Below are 13,289 nucleotides of genomic sequence, written 5' to 3'. Positions count from 1 at the left end.
AGTTAAAAAAAAAAAAAAAACCTTTATGGCTCAGAGCACACCTGAAAGTAGTATTTTCCCCACATATTTATAAAACTGTTTTTATTTAAAAAAAAACAAAACAAAAAAACCCCTGAATTCAGTTAGCAATTTTCTCCCATCTCTCCTCAGGTGTCTGTCTCCCAAAAGGGCTGGGGGACACCAATTCCAATAGACTCACTGTTGTTTTCATTCAAAAGTAGCCTGAAGGATAGAAACTTTCTCCGATGAAAAAACAAGTATGGCATTAAGAATTTCTATTATTCACATCAATCCCATTTTCATGGCGTAATATTCAAGTTTATTTGCTCACAGATAAAAGAGGTTTTTAATCTCATAACATAAATTGAAAGGACAGAATAACAGTACTTTACCACTCCTCACCCCACCCCCATTACCTCCTATTGTCATTTGGAAGTTAACTGGCTTTACAGACCCAGGTTACTCCATTCTCATCTCAAATTTAAGATGTGAAAATTTCAGAAATACTCATAATTTTAAGAAAGCATAGAAATTTACTTATTAATTAAAATAAACCAATTGTTTCAATCAAATTTTGCTGAACCCTTATCCTTCATACTACTTTTTAAGAGGTTGACAATTAGAAGACAGCACAAGATTTTCATAAACAAATAAGACAGAGAGGGGTGGGGGGGGAGAAAAATTGGAAAACTTCCAACGTACTGCCCTCAGAAACGGGACCTAAGCAACAATCCAATTAAGAAAGCAAGCAGTCAAAAGAAAAATAATTAAAATAACCACATAGTAGTAACTTTGACACCAAGTACGACAGTATCTAAATCAACCTAATTACAGAATTTTTAAAGTCTGGAATCACTGAAGCTGTTAATAAAAACATGAAAATATTATGACATTTATCTGAGAATATAAAAAAAAATAGCTGTTACAAATCTACCAAAGCCACAGTCACAAACTGTACAACCCACGTATCCAGAAATTGTGCAGTGTATGGGAGAGGCAGGTGGGTTTCACTCTCATCAGGTCTGTGATTCAAATGGTAAGCAAAACATAGTTCCAATACGGGGAAAAACAACTCCGTGGCCTCTTAGGAGCTGAGTGGGTAATATTAGTTAGAATGAAGGCACACACAGCAAAAAGAGACCTGCTAGTATGCCTGCCCCTCTCCTAGACCATTCCAGAGACCTGGGTTCGAATCCAAGATCTGCCAGTGACAAGCTATGTAGCCTTCAAATGACTTTACACCCTCAACTTCCATACCTGTAAAATGAGAGGGTTAGGCCGGTAAGAATCTATGGTTTCTTCCAGCTCTAAACCTTTTAACTCTAAAGGCAGTCTATTTATAAGTTTTTAGACAACTGATTAATAGCATATCATGCTTTTGTGCCCATTAGTAAAATACAGGAAATTAATTCAAACCACTCAGCTATGATTAAAAGACTACACCTAAGCTGCTGCATAATAGAATGTCAAAGCTGCAATGTAACAAAGGAGGGAAAAAAAGATGCTACATTTGGCATATGACAAGCTGAAACAATCCAAGTCATAACCAAAACTAAATATTATTATGAAACAGTATTTAGGTAATTCAAACAAACCAACTAGTGAGAAATCAGTTGAAGTTAACATAGAGAAAACAGAATTGTTTGAAAATTTCACTGGTTTTGGTATTATATAAACACATTCAGGTTTTGAATAGAGTAAAAGCAGAGTTAGTATTAAATGACTGATCAAAAGCCTATTTTTCCATATTTGCTAAGAATCTGGTATATCAATTACCTTCCTTTTGAAGTGATAAATAATACTTATATTTTAAACAAAGTGCTTTATGTTTTTATTTTTGCATCAAAAATAATAAAATAATATATAGCTTTTTGAAGCAGTTTAAGGGGAAGCCAAATATTTAACTATTTACGAGTAATTTAACTCAGCTGAAATGATCTAGCATTAATCCAGAAGAGCATCAGATACAACCCCTCAAAAATATTTACTGTCTCTACTATATAACAAAATTACGTGGTACATCATTATTTTCAATAAATATTTATTAAGCTTTTATAACACTATGTGCAAAACATATTAAGGTTACATAAAATATATAGTCTCTACAGCTGAGAAACTTACAGCCAAATTAGCGAAACAAAGTATATTTATAAACACAATAAATGGTGTGCAAATGTGTATTATTAAGTATCAAATAAGAAGTACAGACAATAAATGTTACAGTAATTCAGAGTAAGGCAAACCCAAAAAGGCCCAGGTTGGTCAGGGCAGTTCTTGGGAGGAGACGCATAAGTTGGGTATTAAAGGAAGACTTTTAAGACGGGTTTGATGCTAAGCACAGAGAACACAAAGCAACTGTTCCTGCTCTTTGCAACCTTATACCCAACCTTATACTAGTTACGTCCGTAAGTGATAACTGGACTAAACTATATCAAAAGTGCAATCAACTAAAAAAGTGTTGGATGGGCAGCTAACATGACAGGATGTTAAAAGGGAACTTTCTACTGAGAACCAGAGACAACGGACATTCCAAAGCAGGTGCCAGAACATTCTCAGAATTTCCAAAGGAGGCAGTCTAAAGTGTTGAGATGTGTTACCTCCTACCCTCAACACTAGTGAGAGAAGCTTCAAGGAGAACACAGAGCGGGGTTCTGGAGAAGAGTTCCTCGGGGAGAGCTACAGGAACAGGTGCTCTTGCCTTCCAGCGGGGAGGGAGGGGATGGATGCCTGCCTCTCACCTAAAGCCTAGAGGAGAAGGCTTTGATGGGACCACTTGAAGAGCTTGATATGTGTCTCGAGCACTCTGAAGAACACCCTGAACTGGCACCTGATTCACCCCTGGAAATTCCAAAGGATAAGAAGCTAGATGAAGAGGCATGTGAGAGCAGAAGAGAGACAGCTTCATTGGGACCACTTCCAGAGTTTGTCTGGACAAAGAATGAGTGCTCCATATGGACCAATGTGGGTCCAATGAGAGAGACAGAGAGAGCTGGGGTGATGGCATCTGGGTCCAGCCAAGAGGGTCACCTGAAGCTTGAACAGACCTCAGCAAAATGAACATGAGGTCCTGCCAGATCCAAGAAGCTGAGGAAGACATAAAAACCCAGCCAGAATACAGATGCATTCTCACTGTCAAGCAATGCGAGGTGGGCAACTGAGGTGGGAGGTGGAGGATCCACAGGTGAAAGAGAGAACTTTAAACATCTGCCAAGTCTACAGCAGCACTGAAGCTAGATCACCAAGCACTAACCGAGTGTTAGTTAGCTAGTTGCCGTTCTTCTTTCCTCTCTTCCCTTCTTCCTTGTCCAACTTGGGAGAAGTCAGAAACTCGCACTGACAAGACAAAGAAGGAGCAGTAAAGCCCGGTCAGAAGAAAAAAAACCCGTCCCGGATTACTGGCTTCCCCCTTGCAATGGGCAGAGCTAGGAACTGGGCATGGGGGAGAAGCTTCATCTTTAACTCAGGTTTGGTTTGGGGTTTTTATTTGTTAGTACTAGACATTTTAATAATCAAATTGAGACTTTTGTGACTTAATTACTGAAGGACAATTTGCAGTATCTAAAAGCAACCAGGAAAGTCAAGTTTATCCATGGGCAGGGAATGTGCCAGCCTCACAGCGTAAATTGAAAGGAATAGTGAATGACAAAAATAAAGCTGTTTTATAATTTCAAACCGTAAGTCCTGCTTCTCAATCGAATGCACTAAAAAGTCAACACAGTGGAGAGCAGAGAAGTACACAAATATGATCTTATAAAACATAACTACCCATCCAGCTTCTCTATCTTGAGATGGCTCAGTCATTAACAATTCCAGAAATCTGCCATAACATAACTCAGGAATCTAATAGTAATTCTTAAAATTTGACATGAGCAACAAAATATGATAGACTCTATTTATTTATTTATTTGGTTGCACCGGGTCTTAGTTGTCGCACGCATGTGGTCTCTAGTTCCCTGACCAGGGATCAAACCTGGGCCCCCTGTATTGGGAGCTCAGAGTCTTAGCCACTGCGCCATCAGGGAAGTCCCTAACAGCCTCACTTTAAAAGGCAAAGACTGTCTTGCTCCCTGCTGTATCTCTAACACTTAGCAAAGCACCACTTACATAAAAGATGCTTAAAGAACAGCTGTGTCCTTTCCATGCGATGGCTGCTAGGTTAGGTTCTTAGAAAACAGAACCTGAACAAATATGCCTGCAGCTGAGACTGCTTTTTAGTTAGTTTAAAATATGTCACTATGTGTAAAGTTATAATGTAGATTACTTTCATCCTTCTCCTTTCATTGTCAGCCAAATCTCAGAAAAGTGCATATTGTATTTTTAATACTGTACTATAAAAACAGAGAGCAACTGTGAAAATTTTAAACTCTGATATTCAAATACAAGAAAAATTACTATCAATATATACATTTTTAAAGATTTTAGCAGAAAACCCACAAAGAAACACAGTATCACATAATGTTATTAATGCAGGATGGTTTATTTTAAAAAGAAAGTAGCATTTAAAAAGTATATTATCCAGTATTTTACTAATACTTTGTTGGCATATATGTCTTTTCAGTGACAGCCTGAATTAAGAGCCTACTATCTTAGAGAGTTATAGTATCATCATCTTTCTTTAAAAGATTAGGAGGGCTCCTCTGGTGGCACAGTGGTTAAGAATCCGCCTGCAGATGCAGGGGACACGGATTCCAGCCCTGGTCCAGGAAGATCCCACATTCCGCGGCGCAACTAAGCCCGTGAGCCACAACTACTGAGCCTGTGCTCTAGAGCCCGCGAGCCACAACTACTGAAGCCCGCAGCCTAGAGCCCGTGCTCCGCAACAAGAGAAGCCACCTCAATGAGAAGCCCGTGCACCACAACGAAGGCAGTAGCCCCTGCTCGCCACAACTGGAGGAAGCCTGTGCACAGCAATGAAGACCCAACGCAGCCAAAAATAAATAAAATAAATAAATTTATATATTAAAAAAAAGATTAGGAAATTGAGGCTCAGAGGTTAATGACTTGCCCAAGGTCATACTACTAGTCAATGGGAGAGCAGGAGTTTTAACTCAAGACAGTGTGTCCGCTTCCCAAGCCATGCTAACAATAACACTGAAGAGGTGAGTTCTGTTGACTCATTTCCAAAAGAAATAAAATCTTATTTTAATGGTTACCTCTATAATGTCTAATTTTGAAATACAAGCTATTGCCAAGTTCCAAACATAGTTCTATTAACAAACCTCTACTGGTGTGAATTTATTAATAAACTCTTCATGAGTGAAAACTCTATAAAGCAGATAGCAGTAAAATTTCTATCAGTCAATATATTACTCATGATATCATTCTTATGGTATTTACAATAAGTATATGTGACTATAAAATTGACAGTTTCCAAGTTGGTACCTAAAGCAAGCAGGTCTTATTGTATGTTTCAGAAACTGAAGGGTGTTGGCTGAAACAGAGCCCTATTATCAGATTGTTCCATTTTCCTGCATTATCTCAGTAACAGAGGTAAGAGATGGGGTGGGATATTTCAGTGTTCACCAGTGGTTCTCCACCTGCCCATCCCTCCCCGGGGAACATTTGGCAACATGAATTGGCCTGGAGACGTGTGTATTGTCACTACTGTGTGTGCATGTGGGGACTACAAGTAGATGGTGCTAAACATCTTACAGTGCACAGGGCAGCCCTGCCCACGCCCAACAAGGAATTATTCAGTCTAACATGTCAGCAGTGTCGAGGCTGAGAAACTCTAGTGTGAGATCAAATGTCTGAGGTACTTAGCAGAGAGGGTGGCGTGAGTGTTTAGAGATTGTAACTATAAACACTAAATCAGAGTCCAGTAATACTCAGGAAAGATTAGATATAGCACTCAAGCCTTGATGAGAGCACTGGCAAGAGGGCAGCCTCCTGCTTTGTTAGGTTTGAGGTGGGTAGTGTAAAGAAAGTGATTGCAACTTCTAGTAGCACTCCAACATTTCACAGTTGTGCTGATTTTTTTTTTTTTCTGATAAAAGAACGGGAAATTGAAAAAGTATAAGTAAAAAGAAGAGTGGTTTGCTGGAGAGAAAAGAAACTTCATTTGTTAAACTGTACACAGTTCCACTACCAGCTTACTGAGTGTTTCTATGACTTACAGCAGGGCCCTAGAGGGTTACAACCTAAAACAAAAATAATGGATGTTTTGGACACACTATAAGAGAAAATCAGAATAAATAAATATACATGTGCTTCATTCTGGACATCAGTATTCTAAAGACCAAACATGATTCCAGAAATCCTGGCTTTTAGCTCCCAAATGTGTAAATGCTCTGATGGTATACTACTGTTCCTTCTTGGGCCTTCCCTTCTCTGAATTTGGGGACCCTCAGTCAAAAGAGAAAACAGTAAAAACTGGACACGTAGCAACCTCTGAGATGGTGCTGACATAAAACAAAAACCAAACACCAACAAGCAAAATTGCTTGGAGTTGAAAGAGTCAGACTTCAGAGGTTATCTAGTAGCAAACCCCACAATGCCAGCCTCTCTTCACATACCAACACCCCTAACAAGTGGTTAGCCGACTCCACTTAAACACTAAACTAAGGTCTATCACTTCTACTAGCTTTCAGAAACCACGAATCACTTCTTCTCACGCAATGGGCATTGAAAGATTGCGCCTGAGCTCTAAAGAGAGCAATGTAATTGATCTAAGTTGCTCCTGATCCACAGATACCAACTGTTTCTCATTACCAACATTTCCTTAAGTAGAAAAAAAGCTCACCATCCAAAGACGATTCTAAACCTCAACTGGCCAAATCTGCGGGCGTATCTGCCCCTTGAAAATTATCTTCTGATAGATTGAAGCATTTAACTAAATGCAGACACATGATTCATCTAAACAGCCTTGTTTGACATTTTGTCAGTATAAGGAATGACTCATTAAATCCTGAAAATGGCACGCTAGGTATGTTTTATCCTCCTACATCGCTCAGCAGGATTTATTCTCCCCTTAACTACGTAACCAATGAAAGATACTGATGAATTCTAAGACTCCGGATCATGTTGGGTAAATACGGTACTGTACTTTATACAGTTACAGTAAAGCCTCGTGGAGCCTTGGCAGATGCACGAGAGCAAAACTAAAGTGATTTATTATTGTGCCGTAAAAGAAGTAGATCCTAATTTCTTCTGTGCTGGCTTACCCCAAAAGGGTAGCGGGGGGCAAGTCCCATAAACCCAGCTTTGCTGTCGGGTTTAATTTAGTTTAAATTAACGTCACCAGCGTTGCTCCGAAGTTTGAACGGTTCCAGGAGGGAAATCTCTGGCTGTCGCTTCCCCAAAACAGCCCCCTTTCAACTCGCCGCGGGCGCAGGGCGCGCAGCCTCCCAACCGGGCAGGTGGACCCCGCGCGGCCCGCACGGGGTCTCCGCAGTGCCCACCCCGCAGCCGCTCCCTTACCTTGGTGAGCTGGGCGATTTTCTTGCTCATTTTCAGGTGCAAGTCCTGGCTGTAGTCCATGCAGTGCCCCGCCTGCTGCGCGGCGGCCGGCGAGGGCGCGAATTTGGCCGCCCCGGCCGCCGAGCCGCCGTAATAGTGCTGCTGCCAGCTCATGCCCGGGGTCGCCATCTTCCCGGCAGACCCCGGCCGGGGCACCGGTGCCCGCGCTCGGGGGGCGGCCCTCCGAGCAACGGCGACGGGGACGCAGGAGCCCGGGCGGCCGCTTCCGGACCGGACACCCGGCGCCCGCCAGCCGCGGCCGCCCGCGCCCCCCCGCCCGCGAACCCCCAGTCACCGCCGTCCAGGGACGGGGCGGCCCCGCCGGCCCGAAGCCGCGGGCGACACCGGCGCGGGGCAGATGCCCGGGGTGCGGCGGCGGCGGCGGCGGCGGCCCGGGGCCCGATCCGCTCTCGCCCGCTCTTCGGCTCGCGCCTGGCGGAGGAGACGTGGACGGCGTGGCCCCGCAGGTCCCGGTCCCACCCGACACCCAACGGGACAGCCGCCTAGGGCGTTGCGGAGGGAGGAGGAGACTGGGCGAGCTGCTGCGGGGGGAGGCGGGGACCTGGAAGAAGGCGCGGGAGCCGCTGAGCCACCGTTACCAGGGTGCGCGGCCCGCGGAGCGCGCGGGGTGGCGACGTCATTTCCCCGCAGCCAAGCTCCGCCCCGCGCCGCCGCCTTCCCCGCAGCCCCGCGGCCGGCGAGGGCGCCTCTTGCGGGGCTCGCAGCCAGTGTCTACCCCTGCGGCGGGGAGCCCCGAGCTCCGGGCGGCCGGTGGTAAGCCCCGTGTGCCGCGCGTGCCAGAAAAGACGGGCCCGTGGTCACCTTCGGTGTGTAGAGCGCATGCCGATTTACCGAGCCTTTGCACGTGCATCATCGCGTGCGCTGGGCCCAAGTGGCTCTTCCCCAAGAAAAGCGGCAAACTCACATCCCGCTCTCTCCCAACGATGGCCTCAGCACCGGAGACGTGCGTAATGAAGTCGCGGGGAATCCGATACCCCCTACCCAGACCCTTCCTTCCAAACTCACACAAACATGATTGTTACTGTCTTAGGCTGACGGACTACGTGCCAGGCACTGTCCCTCATTCAACACCAAGTGTCTATGTGGAGAGGACACCTTCATCAGTCAATTGGTATAGCATTGCACCACTACTTCTTCCCAGTCTAATGGAGCCCCAGGCAATTATATATGAAATCTACTTAGCTGCAAGTAAAGGGGAAAACAGAAGCTGAACAAGATGTCCTTAAGGATTTGGAGCTGGGCTAAAATGTGTCATTACTTGTGCATTTTCACCTTACTAAATGTGTTATTTCCTACTAATTTTCTCCTAACATCTCTGCTCCTGCAGGTCAAATAATTTTTTTTTTAACGTAGTGTCCTGTGTTGAAGTAAATCAGTCATTTTAGAGCATTCTTAACACAAACTTTAAAAATATAGAATCGTGTCTATTTAAAAAAATATGTTCTCATGCAGTTTTGCAGGACTGAATCCTCTCCTATTATAATATGTAATTTCTCTTTAGCATGCAACTAACCACCATATAAATCTGATATTATTAACAAATCCGATTGGGGGCCATATTAAAGTATTTGTGACACAATCTAAACCTACAAGGTGAAGGTCGAATAGGATCTTGAAATACTTCTGGAACTGTTGGAATTCCAAAAAGGAATTTTGAAATTGGCTACCTCTTTTCCCAGATGCTAAGTACTCAGCCTTCCCTCTAACAGAACTTTCAGAAAATAAGTTGTCTAGTTCCAAGGTCCTGAATGGAGCAGATGGCCAGAAACAAATATCATGCAAATTTTGCTCCCTTCTTAAGCTCTAATGATTAAATGAAATTAAAGAGAATTAGAAGGTGGGTTATTTCATCAAATTCTAGGCATGGAAGATTCACAATCATTTTAGAACCCTCATGTCCTTTATATTCTATGCGGGAGTGTGTGCTCCAAATGCTCCTAAGTTTCCCTAAATTTTTATAGCTAACTTTTGCTAGGGCAAAGAAGGTGTTTTTTGTTTTTGTCTCTATGATACAGTGGAAAGAATATAGGACTGGAAATAAGACCAACGTGTAGCCTCAACTGAGTCACCAATCTTGTTCATCCCTCAAGTGCATCCTCTGAAGAGTGTTATCAGCCCCTTCCCGGTCTAACTTGGGAGTTAAAGGTTGCAACTCTGGTCCACTAGTAGTTCACTCTGAACCCCATCACAAGAGTTCCTGCCATCGCTATACAGCATAGCCCAGGAGGAGCCTTTTCCTAAATGCTCAATAGACACCCAGTGTCATTCCATGAATTAAATAGTTTTACCTGACCACAGTGGGATAAAACAGGTCATCTGATACAGAATTCTATTTAATTATGAATGATACATAGAAATATAAAGTCTAATATAATACACTCATAATCCCATCACTCAGAATCACACTTTTAAAAAATTCAGTGAAGAAGTTGTGCAATAAGAGAGAAAAGAGGAAAAGCTAGTTAGGTAAGAAATCTTTGTTTAGCACCTGTATCTCCCGTGAGATGGTTTATGCAGAAATATTTCTCAAAAGCCTATTGTGTGCCAGGTGCTGAGGCTGCAGTGATGACTAAGAATCAGTCTCTGTTAACAGTCTAGTGGGAAAGACAGACAAGTAATAAGGTACAATACAGTGTGGTAAGTGTTAATTAAAGGAACTCACAAGAGGGGCCCTTAACCCAGCCTTGGAGTGTTGAGAAGGCTTCACACATGTGAAAAGGTCATGTCTGAATGGACTCCTGAAGGATGAGTTCTTCGGATTAAGAGAGATAGTAGATGTGGACTGCTGGCTCTGAGGACAGCAAGGGCAAAGCCCTGGGGATGAGAGAGAGCATAACCCATTTAGGGAACAGCAAGTGGTGTGATATGGCTGAAGCCAAGGGTTTGATGGGATGTCAAAATATGAGGTTGGGACTTTATTCTAAAGGCAATAAAGAGCCACTGAAGGGCTTTAAGCAGGTGACTGAAATAATCACATTCGCAGTTTAGTAACGTAACTCTTGTGACTGTGGAAAATGGGTTACATGGGCATCTTTGTAGACATGGAGACTAGTTAGTTGGGAGGCTATTGCACTTACTCAGGTAAGAGAGGATGGACCAGTGACCTAAAATATGGCAGTGAGAATAAAAGAAATGGATGGATCTGAAACAACCACAAGTTAAAATAGAAAGGACACTGGGGCTGAGGAGGAGAGAGTAGTCAGGGGTTCCCCCTGAGACAGGGACTGGAGAAGGAGGAAGAGGTGGGGGAAGGTGATAAATTCAAGGTAGAACGTGTTATCTTTGAGATGCCTGTGGGACACCTAAGTGGAGATATTCAGTTGCAATTGAATATAGAATAGGAGAGGTAATAAGAGTAATCAAATTTAGCACAGGGAAATCAGCTCGGTGCTTTGTGACCACCTAGAGGAGTGGGATAGGGAGGGTGGGAGGGAGACACAAGAAGGAGGAGATATGGGGATATATGTATACGTATAGCTGATTCACTTTGTTATAAAGCAGAAACTAACACACCATTGTAAAGCAATTATACTCCAATAAAGATGTTAAAAAAAAAAGAAAAAAAAGAGTAAGCAAATTTGAATACAACAAGAGAAGGTAAGTATTGCTTACGTGAGAAGACCAGAAGCCATCGGTATGTGAAAAGAAGCATCTGTCTAGGTGGGTTGTCATCTATGACATGATAGAACTTATCCTTGAGAAGTAGTTGTAATCCATAGATGGAAGCATCAGGCCCAAGGGAATGATACCTGAGAAGTGGGCTTTTAATGCAGAATTTGGGCACAGCAGGAGTAGAGGCTGATGCAGGGGTATAGTCACTGAAAGCAAGTAGAGGAATGAGCTGGAAGTAAAAATAATTGTGAGGATTAAAGCTGGAACAGAACTTCAAGTCTCTTATTTTACACATATTAAAGATTAGAAAGGTTGAGTTGCACAGATATTAAAAGCCAGTTAGAGCTAGAATTATGACCTAGATATTTTAAACCCCAGTTCTCTCTGGTTTACCAAACAATAGTTTAAAGCTGTTTATCAGAGAATCTCTGTTCTGGTATTCTTTAACTAGACATTTCTTATGCTAATATTTCCATACACTGATCTTGCAATTATGATTTATATTTGCAATGATGTCGCACAGGCTTGCAAATCCCCTACACACTTTCTGAATTGTTAGAAACGGTGGGAGGAGGGAAGAAGAAAGTGGTAGTGGTCACTGTAAAGACCAGTTAATGATGAAGCTAATGAGGCTCATGTGATTCCTTCCAGGAGATGTCCTCACGAGTGATAACATGATTATAAAATTTAGTGAAAATTTATAAAGATAACATTTTTTGTATTTTTCCATTAAACTTCCCAAATTGTGTATACTTCAGGCTCCAGAAAACCTAGATTAACCCCAGGCAGCAGTACCTAAAGTTAAGAATTAAAATGAGGACTGGAATGGAATATTTCATACAATGGACTATTACTCAACCAAAAAAAGAATGAAATAATGCCATTTGGAGCAACATGGACGGACCTAGAAATTATCATATTATGTGAAGTAAGACAGAGAAAGACAAATATCATATGATATCACTTGTATGTGGAATCTAAAACAATGATACAAATGAACTTATGAAACAGAAACAGACTCACAGACATAGAAAACAAATTTATGGTTCCCAAAGGGGATAGTTGGGGGGGAGGGATAAATTAGGAGTTTCGGATTAACATATGCACACTACTATATATAAAATAGGTAAACAACAAGGACCTACTGTATAGTGCAAGGAACTATCTTCAATATTTTGTAATAACCTATGGAATTACAAAATGGAAAAGAATCTAAATATATATATATTATTTTTCAGAAGAATTTCATATGTATTTTATATATATGTATAACTGAATCACTTTGCTGTATACCTGAAACTAACACAACATTGTAAATTAGATATACTTCAAATTTTTTAAATGGTAAACAAAATTTTTTAAAAAATGAGGATCAAGATGCGTACTCAAAAGTTAGTGGACCAAAAGCCCAGGCAACAAAAGAAAGAACAGGTAAATTGGACTTCATCAAAATTAAAAACTTTTGTGCATGAAAGGACTTTACCAACAGGGTGAAAAGGCAACCCATAGAGAAAATATTTGCAAATTATATATCTGGTAAGGGATTAATATCCAGAACTTATGAAGAACTCCTATAACTCAACAATAACAATAACAAAACAACGCAACTGCCAAATAGGCAGAGGACTTGAATAGACATTTCTCCAAAGAATATATACAAATGGTCACTAAGCACATGAAAAGATGCTCAAGACTACTTACCATTAGGGAAATGCAAATCAAAACCACAATGAGATACTGCTTTACACTCATTAGAATGGTTATTATAAAAACAAACAGAACAAAGTAACAAGTGTTATATGAAGAAATTTGGGACCCTTGTGCGTCACTGGTAAGAATGTAAAATGGTGCAGCTACTGTGGAAAACAGTATAGCAGTTCCTCAAGAAATTAAACTTAGAATTAACATATGATCCAGCAATTCCACTTCTGAGTATGTATCAAAAATAATTGAAAGCAAAGACTCAAAGACATATTTGTATATATTTGTACACCAATATTCACAGGAGCATTATTAACAGTAGCCAAAACGTGGAAGCCACCCAAGTGTCCATCAACAGATGAATGAATAAATAAAATGTGGTATATATATACAAAGGCATATTAGCCTTAAAAAGGAAGAAAATTCTACATGCTACAATATGGATGAACCTTGAAGACAGTATACTAAGTGAAATAAACCAGTCACAAAAGGACAAA

At 41.5% G+C, this 13,289-nt stretch overlaps 1 protein-coding gene across 4 annotated transcripts in view; it reads right to left on the bottom strand.

The window, feature by feature from the left end:
- FAM184A (family with sequence similarity 184 member A) overlaps positions 1 to 7,629 on the bottom strand; it is a 113,384-nt gene extending 105,755 nt beyond the window's left edge. For all 4 annotated transcript variants that reach the window (XM_061206953.1, XM_061206955.1, XM_061206956.1 and 1 more), the window contains exon 1: positions 7,420 to 7,629. In XM_061206953.1, coding sequence (XP_061062936.1) covers positions 7,420 to 7,587 — 168 coding nt within the window. In that variant the 5' untranslated portion in view covers positions 7,588 to 7,629. The remainder of the gene's footprint in view (positions 1 to 7,419) is intronic.
- Between the last annotated feature and the right edge of the window lie 5,660 nt (positions 7,630 to 13,289).

This window comes from Eubalaena glacialis, chromosome 12 (assembly GCF_028564815.1).
Source record: "Eubalaena glacialis isolate mEubGla1 chromosome 12, mEubGla1.1.hap2.+ XY, whole genome shotgun sequence".
In the NCBI taxonomy this organism is placed as follows: domain Eukaryota; kingdom Metazoa; phylum Chordata; class Mammalia; order Artiodactyla; family Balaenidae; genus Eubalaena; species Eubalaena glacialis.
The sequence above is the reverse complement of the archived record's forward strand: the minus strand, read 5'-3'. Positions and strand labels throughout refer to the sequence as shown.